This window comes from Callorhinus ursinus, unplaced genomic scaffold (genome assembly GCF_003265705.2).
Source record: "Callorhinus ursinus isolate GAN/ISIS: 27379988/994484 unplaced genomic scaffold, GSC_fseal_2.0 scaffold4, whole genome shotgun sequence".
In the NCBI taxonomy this organism is placed as follows: domain Eukaryota; kingdom Metazoa; phylum Chordata; class Mammalia; order Carnivora; family Otariidae; genus Callorhinus; species Callorhinus ursinus.
The window spans coordinates 128,784,609-128,805,666 of record NW_027397066.1 but is presented as its reverse complement, the minus strand read 5'-3'; the positions used below and the strand labels follow the sequence as shown (position 1 = coordinate 128,805,666).

Below are 21,058 nucleotides of genomic sequence, written 5' to 3'. Positions count from 1 at the left end.
AAAACTAATTACTACGCAACAGTGACACTTAAGGACCCATCTGAGTCCCCTTTGTGGTATTAGAACACAGTAAGCTAGTGCAGTGAAGTGCCCAGGATACCATGTCTCTTACAGGGTATTTATGAGAATGGCTAGAATCTTACTTTATGTTTGAGGCCATAGTTGACTTCCAGTTCCATAAGCAGCACGCTTTTGCGCACATTTAGAGTCTTCTGGAGCTCATCAAAGGTAGAATGGATGTCATCCACAATGCTGGCCTTCTGGTTGGTTAACTGATGAATGATTTCTGAGATGAACTGAAGGGCAGAATCTATTTCTGGGAGCCTGGAGGACAGTCGTTAAAGATCATTATTTAACATCAACCCAGAAATAGTGAAACATCTGTCTAAACACTATGTTTTGTCAAAAAACATTTTCTTTGCCTTTCATCATCTTCAAAAAAGTAATAACCGAAGAACAGAATGAATAAGACATGACATAATTACTGCCTTTGAGAGAAGAGATTTTGAGGGTCCACGTCTACTTCATCTAATCAATCATCTAATTTTAATAATTGATGGTACAAAGCCTTGAGGCTCTCTGAACACCATGGCTTCTCCTCACTCTGAAGCAAGCCTTCTCGAACTTGACACTATAATATTGTAGGCCACATGCTGCTTTGTTGCAGGGGACTGTCCTGTGTGTTGTAGGATGTTTAATAGCATCCTGTCTTCTGCCAGATGCCAACAGCAGCCCCCCCACACACAATCGTGACACCAAACTCTCCAGGCAATGCCAAATGTCTCCCGGGGGTATTATTGCCCACAATTGAGAACCATTGTTCTAAATAAATAGCTGTATCTTTTCACCTAATCATATGAAAAACTTATCCAGACTCTGAGTTTCCTGGGAACGTTTTGCAAGCTTCCAAGTTCCTTTAATTATTATAGAATAACCACACTTTTCTCACTACAACTATTGGTGACGATTTATTTTCTGCTGGTTGTTTATTTCCTTTCTTTGATCTTTCTCATGTATCATGCAGCTACTCTATCCCCTCATTTCTATGCCAAAGAGAAAGGCTGGAAACAGGGAGACATAAGGAAAATTGAGCAATCACTGATCGGCACCATTTTGCTGGGCTCAAACAAAGATGAGCCAGTGACAGTGAACACAATGGTCCTGTATATGTCAAGAAGAGCAGCTAAGAATAGCTCCTCAGAGAGCCTGGTTTCAGGCACGAATTTCAGAGATCTCCCGAGAGCATTTTCCTTGAATGTATTTTATTCATTTAATCATTCAAAGGTCCTAAAACAAAAATGCCACCACTCATAACATAAGGGGGTTGGAATTTTACCAAGGGGCAAGGGATGACCCTTATCACTCACTAGTTTATGACTACAGACACACCATCAAAGGAGAATTTATTTAGGTAGTGTGAACCTAGTATCCCACTGAGGCAAGAGATCCGGAGGCCAAGCCTCACACACAGCAGTCGGGAGTCTGGGGGAGGTGTGTGCACCTTTTGTTGACGGCGTCCAGCTGGACTTGGAGCGAGGCCTTGTGTTGCTCCACCACATCCTTGAGGGGGACTGTGGGATGTTCCGCATGCTCCCCCTCAGTGCACTCCCGACACATGGCGGTCTCGCAAGACTGGCAGTAAAAGTCCATCACCTGCGGGTAACACCAAAACAATGCCAGGTTCAATGCCACTAATCGAGTGCTTACTATGCGCTAGGTCTTTAATAGGCATTCTCTCATGGAATTCTCATGGCTTTCCCAGAATGTAGGCAGTATGTCCAGTGTCACAGAAGAACAGGAAGGGATAAACTGTTCTGTGCCAGGTCTCAAACAGAGGTGGGTCAGACTCCAAAGCTGCTGCTGTCATCACAAAACCAGCTTTTCTGGTGCTACTGCCCTAGAGCAGAAGAGTGTGGAGCTGTGGTGCTCAAACTGTTTGGTCTTAGGACACTTTTCCACCCTTTATAAATTCCTGAGGACTCCAAAGTGCTTTTATGTATGTGAATTGTATCTATAGATACTTATATGAAAAATTGAAACAAAAATTTTAAATATTTATTAATTTATTAAAAGCAAGAATAAGCCCATTAAATGTTAACATGAATAATACAATTCATGAAAGATAACTATTTTGCAAAACAAAAAAATGCTGTGAGAAGAATGACATTGTTTTCCATTTCTAAAATTTTCTTCAGGGTCTGGCTTATTGGAAGGCAGCTGGATTCTCATATCTGCTTCTGCGTTCAATCTGTTGTGATAGCACAGATCATATTGTCTCTGGAAAATTGCACTGTATACTCTTGAGAGAATGAGAGTGAAAAAAGGCATTTAATGTCTTAGTATTATTATAAATATAGTTTTGATCTATGGACTGCCCTCCCCACAAAGGGTCTTGGGACCCATGAGGGTTCCTGGACCACACTTTGAGAACTCATACTCTTTCTATAAGAGATAAGCAGTACTGAGCAATTTGTATTCTGGCTCTACCACTTAGGTAACCTCACTGTGTCTCAAGTTTTCCTCTGTCAAATAAAGACGATGAGTAACCTACTTCATAGGGCTGCTTTGAGAATTCAGTAGGTTAATATGCACAAAGAAACAGATGATGCTTGGTACTGGCATGATGAAGCAGCAGCAATGATGATGATGATGATGATGATGAAGATGATGATATCATCTGCTTACATGAAAATAAAGCCACCTTATGCTGATTATGATGAACTCTCAGTAGCAATATAACATAAAGGCTGAAAGTCAGTTTCCCAGTGAAGGCATTCCCCTATTCTCTCAGCTGAAAAGAACTTCTTCCAATTTTGAATTCCCAAAGTACTTCCTGGAGGGAACTTTGTCTTGAAGTATAACACACATACAGAAAAAGGCATAAGTCTTACTAAAGATTGGTGGATTTTCACAAAGTGAAGGCTCCCACCAAAGCACTTTTATTTATACCCCATTTTATGAAATATTTATAAGATTTTAAGTTCCTGAGACAGGAACTCTCTTACCCAGAGCCTAGGTAATTGCTTGCACAAAATAAGTATTCAAAAACTGCTCTTTGAATGAACTGTATGCTGTCTATAAGAGTCTCATTTTAGAGTCAAAGACACAAATAGATTGAAATTAAAAGGGTGAAAAAAGATATTCCATGCAAATAGTAATCAAAGGAGAACGGGAATGGGGTGCCTGGGTGGCTCAGTCGGTTAAGCGTCGGACTCCTGATCTCAGCTCAGGTCATGATCTCAGGGTTGTGAGATGGAGTCCCAGGTCAGTGGGTTCTGAGCTAGGTGTGGAGCCGGGTTAGGATTCTCTCTCTCTCCCTCTCCTTCTGCCCCTCCCTGCCCCCCCCCTAAAAAAAGAAAAAAAAAACAGAAAGAGAAAGAACTGGAGTGGCTATTCTAGTATCAGACAAAATAGACTTTAAGACAAAAGCTGTTACAACAGATAAAGAAGGACATTATATAGTGAGTTGATGATAAATTCATCAAGAAGATATAACAATTACAAGCAAATATGTACCCAACAACAGAGCCCCAAAATATATGAAGCAAAAACTGACAGAATTGAAGGGAGAAATGAACATTCAACAATAGCTGGAGACTTCAATACCACACTTTCATTAATGATAGAACACTTAGATGGAAGATCAATAAAGAAATACAGAATTTGAACACTATAAACCAACTAGGCCTAACAGACATATATAGAACACTCTATTCAATAACAGAATACACATTTTTGTCAAGTACACTTGGAAAGTTCTCCAGAATAGACCATATATTGGGTCACAAAAGTCTTGATAAATTTAATATTAAAGTCATACAAGTATCTTCTCTGGCCACAAGGGAATTAAATTAGAAATATGTAACAGAAGGAAATCTGGAAAATTAAATAACTTACTCTTGAACAATGAGTAAAAGAAGAAATCACAAGGGAAATTAGAATATACTTTGAGATAAGTAAAAATGAAAACCCAATAAACCAAAACTTATCAGAGACAGCAGTCAGAGCAGAATTTTAGCTATAAATGCCTACTTTAAAAAGAAGAAAGATCTCAAATCAGTAGTCTAAGTTTCAACCTTAAAGAACTAGAAAAAGAACAAATTAAAACCAAAGCAAGAAGAAAAAAGAAAATAATAGAGATGAAAGTGGAGATAAATAAAATAGAAAATAGAAACGCAGTAGAGAGAATCAATGAAACCAAAAGTTGGTTCTTTGTAAAGATCAACAACATTGACAAATAGGACACTAGGGACAGTTGTATGCCAATGAACTGAATAACATAGATAAAATGGACAAATTCTTAGAAACACACAAACTACCAAAACTGGCCCAAAGAAGAAATAGAAAATCTGAATAGACAGTATTCAAAAAACTTCCAACAGAGAAAAGTTCAGGACCAGATGGCTTCACTGATGAATTCTACCATTTATTTTTTTTTAAGATTTTATTTATGTATTTGACAGAGAGAGACACAACGAGAGAGGGAACACAAGCAGGGGGAGTGGGAGAGGGAGAAGCAGGCTTCCCGCGGAGCATGGGAGTCCCATGCGGGGCTTGATCCCAGGACCCTGGGATCATGACCTGAGCCGAAGGCAGACGTTTAACGACTGAGCCACCCAGGCGCCCCTCCACCAAACATTTAAAGAAGAATTAACACCAATCCTTCCAAACTCTTCAAAAAATAGAACATGAGGAAACATATCCTAACTTATTCTATTAGGCCACAACCCTCAAAACCAAAGCCAAAGCCATCACAAGAAAAGAAAAGTTCATATCCCTTATGAATATAGAGGCAAAAATCCTTAATAAAATACTACTAAACTGAATCAAGCTGCATATTAAAAGGATTATACAGTATGGACAAGTGGAGTTTATCCCAGGACTGCAAAGGTGGTTCACATACAAAAATCAGTATATGTAGCTACTGACTCTTGGTCTTAAAACCTTGTTTTGTCATGTGTATTTCAACTGTAAACTCATATTTGTTGGAAGGCTACCAGTGGGAACCTTCTGAGGTTTCTGAAGGAGGTACATGCCTTTGGAAAGAATTTGCATTATTTTCTGGAGACAACTTGAAACATTGCCAGGTGTGGCCCTTTGTAGGGGTCCATCACTCCTCGCTCCAGAGAGTCTTCGTCCAGTTCTCTGTGTGTGGTCTCCATGCCAGGTGCCTGGGCTATAATTTTAAGCAGAAGGAAGGTTTGAGCAGAACGGGTGTCTGATGGAGATCTGCTCCTGGAAATGATGTTAAACCTGAGACCCTACTGGGCTGCCATAACAACGTCCCACAAACTGGGTGGCTTAAAACAACAGAAATCCCTTCTCACACAGTTCTGGAGTCTGGCTAGAGGTCAACTGCTGTTTTTAACTTCCATCATCCTCTAGGCCTCCATGTCTGAGAATATACCAGCCAACTCTTCAAAAAGGCAAAAGAAATTCTCCAAGTTTTCCTCACTAATGACCTCATGCAGCAGCTGAGTCCAAGGGTCAGCCCTTGCTGAGGACCTCGCTTAGAGACGCTGGGACTGGCTCACCCAGGACTCTTGGCAAGAAGATACAAAATGACAAGTTTGGGGATTGAGGCAGACAAGTGAGGGGGTGAGCCACTAAGACCCAGAGGAACAGACAAAGGAGCCCACGAGGCAGAAAGAGCTGGAAGCAGACCTCAGACCTAGGACCGTGGCTTTTCTGCCCAGATGCTGAACTGCAGCAGGGGCCTCCTGTTCCCAAGGCTCTCTGCCGGCAGCTCGTGTGGGGACTTGATCAACCTGGAGGAAAGGAAGTGGGCTGTCTGGTCTGTGCCCTGTGCCCTTCCCAGACCTCAGTCCCTGCTCTGCAGCCCACACCCAGCCAGGGTTCATTGCAGCTCCTTGAGAAGAATCGTGCCACCTAGAGGCCTGACGGCGGAAGTCCTCCTCCTACAAACCGGTCCAGGGCTTGAATTCCAATTCCCGCAGCCGACGTGGGGACCCCTCCCAGGCGGTGCTCGCGTCTGTGGTGGAATCTTCCGTGAGGGGCTGCCTAACCCGAGAGCTACGGGGGCACGCTTGCTGAGCCAGAACAGAAGGAAATTCTTGAACAAGGGCTGGTGCCGAAGGAGAGAGTAGATGAGGAGGACCAGCAAAGAGAGACGGAAAGAGGGAAAGAGGAGACGGGGTGACCATGGACTCTCACCAGACCTCTCATTAAAGGAGTATTTCTTTGAGCCAAAGAACCCTGTGCAAGGTGTGGTGAGCAGATTTTATTTATTTGTCGAGAGAGAGCACAAGCAGGACGGAGAGGCGGAGAGAGAGAGTGGGAGAAGCGGGCTTCCTGCTGAGCAGGGAGCCCGATGAGAGGCTCTATCCCGGGACCCTGGGATCATGACCTGAGCCGAAGGCAGACGCTTAATGACTGAGCCACCCGGGTGTCCCTTCATGAATGATTCTAATGCACGTCCTGGATAAGATGGGTTGCTTTACAAGGCTTCCCAGGAGTGGTTTAAGTGTTCCTGCCCTCAAAGACTCCAAGTGGAACTTCAACTAGAAATAGAGACTTACACCTGCTGTCACATCTCACTTGAAGGTTGAGAAAAAGAGGCCCAGAGAAGTCAGCAGCAGCATCCCCAGCTCACACAACGTCCTAGTGTCAAAGCCAGGGCCTCACCTTAGGTCTCTGAATGAATGGGACAGAAGGGAAGCAGCATTTATCGTGGCACAATGATTCCCTCATCAGAGAGATCGAATTTCTAACAATAACGAAAGTTCTGAAGGGGAAAAGGGAGGAAACAAATATGGACATTTTGAAGGAAGGACAGGACTGGGGAAGGCCAGTGAGGGGCAAGGGCGACACCCATTCCCACCCCTTAGCCCCCACCATCCGCCCTCCCCCACCTCTGCAGCTATGATGGATTTTCCCAATGAAGGTAAACTCTATCTGGCAGGGTTGCTGGAAGAATGCGAAGGTAACATCCGGTGAGGGGTAAAAATGGAAGGTACTATTGGGCTTTTTGAGGCTGCTCCCTTGAAAGAGGAGAATAAATCATTCCTCCGCCTAGAAAAAAAATCAGTATATGTAATAAATCACACTAATAGAATAAAGCGTGTGTGTGGGATCCCACATGGTCATCTCAATTGAGGCAGAAAAAAACATTTGGCAATACCCAATACTATCTCATGATAAAAACATTTATCAAACTAGAAATAGAAGAATACTTCCTCAAGAATACAACCCCTTGATAAGAGGTTTCTACAAGATCCTACAACTAACATCATACCTTATGGTGGCCCCTAAGATAAGAAACAAGACAAGAATGTCCACCCTTGCCATTTCATTCAGCAATGTACTAAAAGTTCTAGCCAGGGCATTTAGGCAAGAAAAAGCAATAAAATGCATACACTTTGGAAAGAAAGAAGTAAGAATTTCTCTATTCAGAGATGATACGATCTTATATATAGAAGGCTGTAAAGAATACACATCCCCCCCCACACACACACACAACTATTAGCAAAGCTGTAGGATACAAGATCAACAAACAAAAATGAGTTGTATTTCTATACCCTTTGCAATGAACAATCCAAAAATGAAATCAGGAAAATAATTCCATTTATACTAGCATCAAAAAGAGTAGAAAATACTTAAGAATAAATTTAGGTGTAAGACTTGTACACTGAGAACTACAAAACATTGTTGAAAGAAATTAAAGAATACCTAAATAATGGAAATTGATGGAAAGATAGTCCCTGCTCATAAATTGGAAGACTTAATATTGTTAAGAAGGCAACATTCCTAAAATTGATCTATTGATTTAGTGAAATATCTATCAAAATTCAAGCATCCTTTTTCACAGAAGTGAAACAAGCTGTTCCTAAAATTCAGATGGAATTACATGGGACCCTGAATAGACAAAACAATCTTGGGGGGAAAAAAATTGGAAGATTCAGACTTCCTAGTTTCAAAATTTAGTACCAAGCTAGAGTAATCAAAATACTATGTTACTGACATAAGGATAGACATATAGAACAATGGAATAGAATTGTGAGTCCAGAAATAAAACCATATGTCTATGGTCAACTAGATTCTTGACAAGGGTGCGAAGACCACATAATGGAGAAAAAAATAGTCTTCTCATCAAATGATGCCAAGACAACTGGATATCCACATGTAAAAGAATGAAGTGGAACCCTTACTTTGCTCATACAAAAATTATCTCAAAATAGATTAATGGCCTAAATATATAAGCTAAAACTACAAAACTCCTAGAAAAAAAATAGGAGTAAATCTTTACGACTTTTGATTTGGCAATGGTTTCCTAGATATGACACCAACAGCACAAGTAACAACAACAAAAAATTGAAAAATTGTACTTCATCAAAATAAAATCTTGTGCATCAAGGGCACTATCAAGATACCATCAAGAAAGTGAAAAGAGGAGCACCTGGCTGGCTCAGTCAGTACAGCATGTGACTCTCCATCTCGGGCTTGTGAGTTTGAGCCCCACGTTGGGTGTAGAGATTGCTTAAACATAAAAGCTTAAAAAAAAGAGAGAGAGAGAGAATGAAAAGAATAGGAAAAAATATTTGCTTGCTATATATGTGATAAGGATGAAGTATCCAGAATATATAAAGAATTCCTACAACTCAAAAACCCAATTCAAAAATTGGCAAAGGATTTGGATAGACATTTCTCCAAAGAAACTATACAAATGGCCAATTTGCACAAAAAAATATGCTCAACATTATTAGTCACTAAGGAAATCCAAATCAAAACCACAATGAGATACTCCACACTGAATGGGGATGGCTAGACTCAAAAAGTCGGTTAATAACAAGTGTTGGTGAAAATGTAGAAAAATCAGAACTCTCATATTTTGCTGGTGGGAATGTAATATGGTGACGTCACTGTGAAAACCGCTTGGTAGCTCCTCAAAAGTTAAGTACAGAATTATCACGGGACCCAGGAATTCCACTCCTAGGTATATACCCAAGAGAACTGAAAACATACATCCACACAAAAACTTGTACATGCATGTTCATAGCATTATTCATAATAGCCCCAAAGTGGAAACAACCCAAATATCCAACAACTGGTGAATGGACAAACAAATTGTGGTATATCCAGATGATGAAATATTATTTATCCATAAAAAAGGCATGAAGTTCTATATGCTACCATATAAATGAACTTTGGAAACATTATGCCAAGTGAAAGAAGCCAGATTCAAAAGGGCACATAATTTATGATTGATTTATATCAAATGTCTATAATGGACAAATCTATAGGGGTGGAATGCAGACTGGTGGTTGCCAGGGGTTAGGGTAAAGGGAGAATGGGGAGTGGCATGATGAAAAAGTTCTGGAATTAGTGGTGGTATTTGCACAACCTCTTGAATATACTAAAAACCACTGAATTATATACTTTTATTTTTTTAACTATTATTTTTTTAGAGAGAGAGAGAAAGCATGAGCAGGAGGTGGGGAAGAGGCAGAGGGAGAGAGAGAACTTAAGCAGGCTCCATGCCCAGTGCGGAGCCTGACCTGGGGCTCCATATCAGGACCCTGAGATCATGACCTGAGCCAAAATCAAGAGTTGGCCTGAATTGTATACTTTTATATGGCTAAAATGTTTAATTTTATGTTATATGAATTTTCCCTTAATTTAAAAAAATGCATCTTTGAAGAGATGGCAGCATACCTGGGTAATTGTCCCCGGTTTGGTCTCCTAAGTGTTTCTTGGAAAGAAAGGCCCTAAAATCATTCCGAAATGTGAACAACCAGTCATTCTCAAATGCTTGTGCTCAGGTTCTGGCAGCTTTGACTCAAGCTGAGAGTTAATCGTGTGAAGTGTGAGACTCAGCTGAGCTCATCCATCTTGAGTGAGATGATGTTGGTGCTCCCAGCGACGGATGGGCCAGAGGCCAGGACTAGCTTATTTTTGTTGGCAGATAGTCACCATTTGTGAAGATGACAAGGCAAGAAGTATGCATTACCAACATACTAGAAAGGGTGGTCAGGGCCTCGTAGCTGAGGCTTGTGGAAGTGGGGACTTGTTAGTGGTAGGGCATTCTTAATGAGGCTCTCTCCTTTGCACCTCTTAACAACCTCATTAGTAAGGTACCTAAGCAAGCCATATCAGGGTTTAATGATCATTTGTGTTCCCGGGACTGCAAGCATGAGCTCAAATGTCCGCTTTACGTGCAAAGAACCTCCTAAATCACTGACCATTATTCCCATTTTCCGTTGTATTTGGACAATGCAGCCATGGCAGTTTAATTAGAAGACAGAGTGTCACAGCACTTAAATGACAGGCTTTCATCCACATGTGCTAATCAGCACCAGGCAGTTTATGAGGACAACATCCTGTTTTATTGTTAATTACCTGATTTTATTAACCTTCCGACGCTTGAATTGCTTTTAAAGATTTACCCGTGGCAATTAACTGCAGCAATTTATCTGCAATATTGCTTGTATTTGACTTGAATATGCAATGAGGACCCCTGTTTCAAAGCAGCAGCAGTGAACTACAATCTACAATGAAACAATAGAATGATTCAAGACACACACTGTTAATGTCCAAGGCCTCTTGCTGGCTTATAAATTTTATGATTCCAAAGAATCATAATGACCCGGCATAGAGAAAGCACTCAAAACATGCTTTAAATAGCCTCATCTACCTCAAGGAGGTTCCAACTCTATAGACAGATTTCATTTTTAGTGGATTTGATGTGATGCGTTTGGGAAAGAGACAAGGCAAAGTTTTAACCGAAAGGATTCTTTAACTTTAAGGGAATCAGCATCTCTAAGAGAGATTCTGCTTAGCAGCTTGTTGCATCCAAGGGTCTCTATTGCTGAGGTCTCTATTGCTCAGGAAATACATCTTTAGGAATTCTGTTTGCCCCCAGGTGGCACAGAATACCCTTCTTTCTATATTGCATATATAGGGTGGTCTTACAAATTAGAAACAAAAGTCTACATAAACACACAAGCATACTCACATATTGGCGTAAATGTCACTTGTTACCAAAACATCAGTTTCAATGGCTACCCAATAATCAGTTGTATGTACTTAACCATAATTTAACCATTTCCCTAATATTGCACATTCAAATTATTTCCAATTTTACTATCACGTAAAATTTTCAATTAACATGCTTCTGTCTTCATTCTCTTCTCCAGCTATTTCCTTAGAAATATTTCTATTAGTGGAACTACTGAATTAAAGGGTAGGAAGTTGTGTAAAACATTCATTACAGTTTGACAAATAGACATAAACTTTCTGCAGAGCAATTTACACTCCCGCCCACAGCATACAAAAATATCTCCCCATATTCTCATCAGCACTACCTATTATCTTTAAAAACCTGTAGCTAATTTGGAAAGATGTGATTATTTGTGAAATTTGACATTTTTTTCTCATACTATAATTAGCCATTTTGTATCCTCTGTGACTTTTCTGAGTTTGTTGCCCATATTCTTTTGTGATGTTCATAATTTTCTTTAATTCTTAATTCTTACATAGTAAGAATTTGCTGGGGCATTTCAATTAAGAATTTTACAGTTACTTTTGGGGCACCGGGGTGGCTCAGGTCATGATCTCAGGATCATGGGGTCAAGCCCCAGGTCGGGCTCCCCACTCAGCAGGGACTCTGCTTGTCCCTCTCCCTCTGCCCCTCCTCCTGTTCATGTTCTCTCTCTCTCAAATAAATAAATAAAATCTTTTTTTAAAAAAAAGAATTTTACAATTACTTTCATAAACTGATGAATAGTTTTTTTTTGTCTTCACTAGATTTTCGTTTTAGGGATATGAGTATATCTTGAGTGAATTGGGGAGCTTTCTATCTTTTCTTATGATGCAGAATATACATCCTACGGATCATATTTGTTTTATACAGGTTTGAAGGAATTCAGTTTCAAATTAAGTTTTTACCAGTTTCCTTCAAAATTATCAGTCTACTCAGGTCTTCTTGATCATTTTCAGTTTCCTAGATATTCATCCATTTCATTCAGATTTTCAGTATATTAGCCTTTAGCACACAGCATTGACTTACTCATTTAAAAATATTCCTTTTAGGTGTGCCTGGATGGCTCAGTTTCTTAAGCGCTGACTATTGGTTTCCATTCAGGTCATGATCTCAGGGTCTTGAGATTGAGTCCTGAATCAGGTTCCATGCTCAGCAGGCAGTCTGCTTGAGGATTCTCTCCCTTTCCCTTTGCCCCTCCCCCTGCTCACGTACTCTCTCTCTCAAATAAATAAATAAATCTTTTAAAAAATTCCTTTTACCTGTATTGATCTCTTTATTAGTCTTAATTTGATATATTTACATTTCCCTTTTGTTGTTTTATCGGATGTCAGATTATTTCATTAATTTAAAAAAATCAGCTCCTAGATTTATTAACTCAATTGTTTTATTATGTTCAAACTAAGTTTATTATTTTCTTGCTCTTGGGTTCCATATATTTACTTTGTTTTCCCTAACTTTTTGAATTGAACTCTTTTTAAATAAAGGAAAATAAACCTATAAAATTTCCTGAGTACAGATTTGACTTTCCTCTATACATTTAATAGATAAGGTTTTCACTTTCAGTATGTTGTAAATAGTCTAATTTTGTAAATTTTTTGATCAAATAATTATGAGCTTTTAATAAAGATCTGGGGTTTTTCTATGATGTATGTTACTAATGCAACTTTAGTGCATTGTGGTATAGGAACTTGGTCTACACAAAGGGAAAAAATAATGATGGTTTTTTGTGACCTAGTGTATGACCAATTTTAATGGCTCAAATTCTCACAATCTTAATAGCTTAGTTGAAAGGTTTTAGCATATGCCTTTTTATTTGTGGGAGGCAGATTCTCAAGTGAAAGAGTACTCTCTTCTCTGAAATTCATCCTCTCTTCTTCAGGTCGATTGATGCCATTCTCCCACCCCTTAGCATCTCTTATTTAGACAACTCAGTAAACTCAAATTTGATGTTGCAGCCTTCCATCAGTAAGGCCAGGAAAATACCCATCTCCTACTTAAAAGTTTTCATGTTTCCCTACTGCATATGAAATTTAGGTCGAACATTTTCTCCATGATATTCATAGCTTTCACAATCTCTCCCCAGTTATCCTTCCAGGCTCCTCCCAGTATTCTTCAGCTCACCTATGCTCCCACCCCCAGTGCCCATCTCTGTGCCCTCACTGCACTGAGCCACAAGCTGTTTCCTGAATTCATGACACTCTTACCTTTACTTACTGATGTAATCTTTACAGTTGTGAATATTTCTCATTCTACGCGATTGCTCTCTGCATCCCAAATTTAGACCAGTGTCTACAGTGGATCTCCTAATGTTCCTAAACCTTTACTCCTCTGTCAAATCAGATTTCCAGAGAGCTCCATGCCTGGACTAGCTTCAAGACAACTCTTGTACCTGGTGGAAATGCCCTCACAGACTAGTATTTAGAATGTGAGCTCTAGGAGGAGACAGCCTCAGCAAGAGCCAGTGTGAGAGATGGTCATAAGAAGAATACTCAAACTAACTGAAGGCAACCTTTAAAGTGCCTTTTACAAAACTTACATGCGAATTCTCCTTTGGAGAACAGTACATAGAAAACCATGGTTATTGACAGCCTGATGTGCTTTCGATTAAATAATGAAAGATATGTAATCCACAAGGTCTCTCTTATTTTGGCTACCCAAAAGCTCAGGATTTTATTGCTTCCTGGTCTAGTTTTAATGATGTGTCAATCAGCTTTGGGACTTAAACTGTTCAAACTTCAGTTTCTTGATCTATAAAATGAAGCTAACTAAAAATAAATAAATAGACAAACAAATAAATAAAATGAAGGTAACTAATACCTACTTTGCAGAGTGGTGTGTACAAAGTCAAGCATGGTGTCTGGCACATTCATTCAACAAATCCCTACTGACTGACTTGTAAGAGACTGAATTCACAAATGGACAAAGGCCAGATCATATATAAAAAACAGAACTCTGACCCACAACCTGTCCAGGAAAGCAACTCCTTTATCTACAATAAACTAGCCAGGAAGCCAGCCTACTACTTCCTACTTGTAGGAAGTCAGACTACTATCTCTCCTAATAATCCAAAAAGCTAAACAATAACATCTATGACAATTGGCCCCAAATGGCTAGGAATTGATTACTGATAGTTTCTCTAATTTTTGTCTCCATTTCCACTTAATATCAACCAGAGAAAGCCATATATGTACTCCTAACCAGTCACATAGGATGCCCCACTTCTAGTTAGCCTGCTTCCTATTTCCCCACGCCAAGGGCGTCCAATCAGAGCATCCCTAAAGCCTTTTGTCTACTGAAGAGCTTTCCCATTCCTCTGCCTGCCTTTGAGTCTCTGCCAAAACATAAGTGATGGTGGCTGACTCCTTGTTATAGCAAGCTCAGAATAAATAGCCTCTGTTTATCTCTACATTTCCATGTATAAGATGCTGTGCTTAGTGCTAGGAATATAATGGTGAACATGGTCCCTGCCCCTCTGGAGTTCACTTTCTAAAAGTAAAGCCAGAAGATCACTTGGCTGACAAATACACAGATGAAGGCAAGCAGAGCCCAGTGAATGGCATGAAGGAAATCAAGAAAGGGATGTAATGGCGAGTAACTGGGTGTCAGAGGTGGTCTGCCTCAGACAGGCAGTTGGAGAAGACAGCTCTGTGTGGAAGAAATCTGAGCTGAAACATGAAGAATGAGAGTGAGCCAGCCACAGAGAGAGGGAACACGGAGGATTCGAGGCAGAAGGCTTAGAGAACAGTTCAAGCCCCAAGGTGGGAAACCACTTGGCCAGTTCTAGGCCAGTGAGGCTGTGGTGTATTGGGCAGAAAGAGTGGTATGAAATGAGGTAAATAAGTAATAGTTATGGCAAATAATTATTGTTCTGCTCTAACAATAATGATTGATAGCTTGCTTGATAGTGGTTTTATTATACCTGGGCCTTAAATTATAAGCAGTTTCTAATACTTTTGAGGTGGCCATTACAAAGAAAAGAATGAATAAAGTCATTGATAAGAAATAAATTTAGTAGCTAACATTTATCAAGAGCTTACTATAATGCTTTATATGACTTAAACACTTAATTCTCCGAGTAATCCCATGTAGTAAATACTATTATTCCTTGTTTTTTGCAGATGAGGAAGTGAGACACAGTTGAATAAACCTGGCAGAGCTGACACAGGGAAGAAGTAAAAGGGCAGGATTTGAATCAGGCAGTCTGAATCCAAAGCCGGATCTCTTAGGCAATGCTGTCTCTTCAGGGGGCAGGGCTATTGTAAATCAGTTATTTGATGGTACACACAGGTCCTCCTAGGTTTCTAATAGTTATTATGCTTGCTAGTAGCAGGAAAATTTTGAAATTCATCATCTATAACCTATTATCAAGGATTCACACATCTTTAAATTCTATTTATTATGAAGGATTAGGGCCTAATGGAGCATAAGAAAAATTTCCCTCAGAAGAAAAATAAAGAACTCTAATTAATTAACATTTTAATCATCATTCTCAATTTGCAGAATTTATCCATTATTGAATCTTTATCCATAATTTACTCTACAGATGTTTATGTGGGTCAAAGAATACCCATTCTGCAAATAGTTATGGGTTTGCTCTCCTGCGGAAACTAATAATAGGTGCTCTTAGACCCAATGAAGATTGATTTCCTTATTTACATGAATTTGATTGGAGCAAGTAAGCAGGCAAAATAGTCTTGAGCGCTACTAAAAATATCTTTTAATTGCTCATTTTCCAGGTGGAGTTCTGTGTTAGTGCATAACCTCTTGACTGCCCGAAGCCCACCCAGATCAAAGCCAGGCCATGTCTGCGATCCGCTCACTTACATTCCCATCATGGTTTGGGCAAGAGAGAGGCTTTCCGGCAGCCACAGCGGTGACCGTCTCCAGGATGGAGGACTCCTCAACGTTGCTGCCCGGCGTTCGCTGCAGCACATCCATCAGGTTCGTGATGAAGAAGTTGTTCTGGAGCGCGGCCACCCCCTTCTCGGGCAGGATGGAGGTCTGGCGGCACACGGGGCAGGAGAGGGTGAGACTGTGGGCGGGAATGTAGTTCTGCAGGCACCTGTCGTGGAAGCAGAAGCAGGGGAACTGTCAGCACAGGGGGCTCACAAGCGAGAGCAGGACCACCTCCTTCCGCAGGTAGCACACATGTTCTCTGCACCTGTATGGGCTCCTTTGCAGAAACTCCCTCTGGAGTCTCCTCTCCTAGGAAAATAAGATTTCTGAAACCAAGAGGTAAAGTGTACTCACAACTGATTAGGTGCTGTCAACTGATTAGGCAAGTGATTATGCTCAAGGAAAAGAATAACGTCATTTACTCTGGTGGCGTGCCATGGAGCCTTGCCACGCTTGAGCAGCATCGGCCTCTCCAGGGAGCTTGGAAGAAGTGCAGAATCCTAGGTCCCTACTCCGGGCCTGCTTGAATCAGGTCTCCGGGGAGTTTATATGCACATTAAAAGTTGCGAAGCATTGGTCTAGAATATCCAGTGTCGTGTTCACAGATTTGTGGACCTTTACAATGGGGAGAAATGGGTCAAAGTTTTCTGCTGGTGTTGAAATGTTCTTTACATACAAAAGCATAAGCAGATCTCAGATGTTAAAAACATATCCCGGTGAAAATGTTGTGTTTGAAGCAGGGACAGGACACCCAGAGTCACACCAACATGATCTCTTCTTGCCTCTCCTCAACCGGCAATTAATTTAGTTAATTAATTAATTAATTAGCAAAATGCATTGCTAATCATGACTTAAGTATACGCTGTTTGCTAGATTCAAAGTACTTGCAATAGCCGCAGGAAGTAGGTATTTTAGACACATGAAGGAACACAGGCGGAGGGAAGCGAAGTCGCTTGTTTTCAGAACTTGAGTGGACAAGGGCAGAGCAGGAATTCAAACCCAGGCAACTGGGCACCCGAACCTTCGCTCTACATAACTACTCTGCGTAATGTTTCCCTGTTGCTCCACCAAGCGGAATTCGAGAACCTCTGATTCAGCCTCATTCCCCTCATTATGTATAGAAGGAAACGGACACCAAGGAGGTTAATTGACTTTCCTATGTCACAGAGGCAGCTAGAGCTGAGTCAATACCAGAAATGAAACAGCTTTTGCTAAGGTCACGGAGGGCATCTACATCCAGACGACAGACATTTTTCACTCCTATCCTTCTCAGCAGCACTCATCAAATTTGACCACTGCCTCCCAGCCGTCCTCTTTTGAAACTTTATCTTCCCTTGTTTGTGACAGCACACTCACTTGGTTCTCCTGTCTGCTCTATCTTTTCTACTGAGCCATACAGGCTCGGTTGTTGGCACCCTTCTCTCCCAGGGAAATCTTATCCACGTGCATGGCCATAAGCACAACATTCCCATACTTCTATGTCTTCCACAGATGTCTCCTCCGAGCCCCTGATCTCTACACCAACAGCTTTCTTGGCATCTCCTCTTAGATGTCTCATGGGTCCTAAAACTCACCATGTCCAAACCCAAAGCTATGTTCTTCCCCCAAACTGGGTGCTCTTCCCCTCTCAACAAGCAGCACCTCCATCCATTCATCTAGGCAAAGCAGGTACTGGTAGCCATGCTGGAAACAGTAATTTCCTTACAGTCCTTCGTTCTCCACATCCAACCCATCACCAAGGCTGGAAATGCCTAAATACCTTCCAATGTTTCCAGTTCTTGTCGTCTGATTTACACCATCCTTTCCTGGGTTTCTGGAGTAGCTCTATACACTGTCATCCACCCTTAAATCCTCTAACCTTTCTCCATATTGTAGCCAGAGTGACCTCAAAACTCCTTTCACGCATTCCATAGGGACTTGCTGTGATAGGAGCTTGAAAATCTCCACCACTGGCCAGTAGATGGAGGAACAGAAGTGGATGGGGCTAGACCCAACCGAGAGGGCTGGAGGCAGACCCAGGACAGCGGGAAGTGTTGCTTGTACCTGTCAGAGCAAGTAAATGGGAACCAAACTAAGTGCCTGGCTCGGCACTGAGCACAGGGGGATGGGCGGCTCCGCCCCCTCCGACCGAGTGCCTCTCTTGTGCTGTATAGAAAGAGGCCGGCTGCAGTACATCAAATAATGATCTCACCATGTGCGCCCAGGGACAGAGGGCACGTAGCTGGTGTGCGTGTTGTGGCTACACGCATTAAGCGGGGAGGAAAAAATCACTCTCCATTTAGTCATTTTGGAATATGAATTACACAGTACTTACGTCAAAGTATAAAATGAGTAAAGTAGAAAGTGCTAGTGCCCTATATACCACCACTAAAACAAACAAAACTCTACACACACCCACACCCACACACACACACACCCCAAAATAACCCTCTACAGAGCAAACAGACAAAAAAACCACAATGACCAGTAACAAATCCACCTTCTCCCTCTATCCATCACCACCATGTGGTTATTCTGTTGCAACTGAGATCTTCCAAAGCCAATCAAATTTAACAAATGTCTATGAAATTGATGGCAAATGTAATTAGCATTGATTTGAAGCCATTGGAAATACCAATGTCCTATTCTATAACAAGAATTAAAGCATTTTAATTATGTCTATTTAATAATAATAGGCCATGTATTCAAAAAGATGTTATAAAACATAATTATCATATTTATTTTTAAGAAAAAAATACAACCTTACTAGGGAAATATTTAAATTAGACCGCAGATAAACAAATTACTAACAAACTTTATATGCTTAATTGTTTATGTGCTAAGTTAAATAAGAAGGTAAAGATGTATTTTGATAACTGATTAACTCAATGGAAAAAAACTATCGAAGAAGGATAAAGAAATATGTTTTCATACATAGCGAATTGCATATTCAGGTAACTTATAATTATTTCATACACACAGGTTTTTCTTCATCTGAAACATCCTATGTTTGTTAGTATGTGTCTTCTGAAGTATCTTTGAGAAGAAGCTCTCCCTTTTAACTAACTCCTCAATACACAGGTATTTTACTGATGTGTTCTTTGGGAGGAAATAAGAGATTTTTTTTTGAAATAATAGATTTTTAATTGGCCCTCACCAAAGATCCTCTATGAGGGAACTGTGGTCGGCAAAAATTGTTTGACGAAGAACAAAGGGAAAATTTAAAAATTTTAAATCTTTTTTTTTAAGATTTTATTTATTTATTTGACAGAGAGAGAGCACAAGCAGGGAAAGTGGCAGGCAGAGGGAGAGGGAGAAGCAGACTCCCCGCTGAGCAGGGAGCTGGATGCAGGACTCGATCCCAGGACTGAGGGATCACGACCTGAGCCGAAGGCAGTCGCTTAACCAACTGAGCCACCCAGGCGCCCTAAAAATTTTAATCTTAAAATATTTAGTGCTCCATGTCCCGTGGAAATCAATCAGTAGCTACTGGATTGCTTTCTCTCACTTATAATTATTTAAAATAGAGTAAATTATTGGTAACTCATGATTATGTTTCTCGATGTCTATCATAAGCGCAAAAGATTCATTGTCTCCCCTAGGTAAAGGAGAATTCTGGAAAGAACCCTTTGGTAGGTTGTAAGAGATCAGTCTGTGAACCTCTCTTCTCTGGGCACAAAGGAGGCTTACCTCTCGCAGAAAGTGTGCAGACAGGGGAGAACCTTGGGATTCTTGTACCGTTCCAGGCATATACTGCAGATCAGAAACTGCTTGTCAATCTGGCGCACCACAGGACTTGGGATGTTGGTGGCTTCACTGGCCATCCTAGACCACTGACATGGGAGGCCGGCTGTGTTTGACCCTGCACGCGGCTGCTGTCAGACAGGAAAGACACATAATAACTGGTAAGTGCAAATCAATCACTGGTTCATTCGCTATAGGTGTGGTGCTGTGAATACAGGTAGAAGTCCATGCCGGTGACCCCGAAATGACCATAACCAACACTCAATGCTGGCAAGGGAGTGCAGTGAGATGCCTGTTGATTTTGCAAATCAGTAAAATGGTCACATGTTCACCATGCAAACAAAACAAATTAGAAGAAGTGTGTTGTCTAAAGAGGCATGTTTGCCAGGTTTCAAAGCAGTGGCAGCTGAGGGGATAAATACTTATACAGCTCTGCCTGTTCGTTCCTTCATTCATGATTATATTTGACTATATGCCTATAGTCTTATTAAAATATAGTCTATATTAGGGGCGCCTGGGTGGCTCATTCAGTTAAGCGTCTGCCTTCGGCTCAGGTCATGGTTCCAGGGTCCTGGGATCGAGCCCCGCATCGGGCTCCCTGCTCCGCGGGAAGCCTGCTTCTCCCTCTCCCACTCCCTGTGCTTGTGTTCCCTCTCTCGCTGTGTCTCTCTCTGTCAAATAAATAAGTAAAATTTTAAAATATATATATAGTCTATATTAAATAGAATAGTGTCATTAAGATAAAATATGTTTTCCCAACTATTGCACTTCGGGGATCAAAATGTCACTCCAAAATATGCCATCTTGACATAAGGATTATTTTGAGCTGAAGGCAATTGAGAATCAGCAGACATGGTGCGGACATGATGCGCGGTGGCAGGAGGGGTTGGCAGGCCGGGAGAGGGGTGTGGGCACTCCGCCTCTCCCATCTGCCTAAAAGCAGAGCATAGACTTCCCATTTGTAAAGGAAATCGTCATTTATAAAGGTGCCTCGCTCTCCCATACCAAAAAGAAGAGAATCTTAATCATCACCAGAGATAGCATGGGAGAGGAGTCTGCATAACAAAGCTTACTAAGCAACCCTTATGTACCATACATTTCCTGGTCACTTTCCCACAATTTACTGCTCCTAAACCTCCTTTTCCTTTGTCTAGCCACTTCTCCACAATTTGTCATCCTTTGTTGAAATAGTATGTAAGCTCCCAGGTCAAACTGCCTCTTTGGGTTTTCACTTCTTTTCTGTGAAGCCCCCAGGCATGTAAAATTAAAAATATTAAATTAATAAACATCAATAGAATACAGTATATATACTATTTTGGAAAAATAAACTATCAATTAAATGTGTACACCCTTTTCTTCTGATAATCTGTCTTTTGTCAGTTTAATTCATGGGCTTCAGTGATAGAATTTAAGTGTGTAGAGGAAAAGTTTTCCCACCCC

General features: G+C 40.8%; 1 protein-coding gene across 8 annotated transcripts in view; it reads right to left on the bottom strand.

The window, feature by feature from the left end:
• Nucleotides 1-21,058, bottom strand: part of TRIM2 (tripartite motif containing 2) — a 162,638-nt gene that overhangs the window by 34,306 nt on the left and 107,274 nt on the right. For 6 of the 8 annotated variants that reach the window (XM_073892382.1, XM_073892377.1, XM_073892381.1 and 3 more), the window contains 4 exons: nucleotides 19,565-19,749; nucleotides 15,824-16,061; nucleotides 1,502-1,653; nucleotides 144-324 (listed from right to left, as the gene is read on the bottom strand). In XM_073892382.1, coding sequence (XP_073748483.1) covers nucleotides 144-324; nucleotides 1,502-1,653; nucleotides 15,824-16,061; nucleotides 19,565-19,698 — 705 coding nt within the window. In that variant the 5' untranslated portion in view covers nucleotides 19,699-19,749. The remainder of the gene's footprint in view (nucleotides 1-143; nucleotides 325-1,501; nucleotides 1,654-15,823; nucleotides 16,062-19,564; nucleotides 19,750-21,058) is intronic. The other 2 variants (XM_025874336.2, XM_073892380.1) reach the window with 1 other exon arrangement.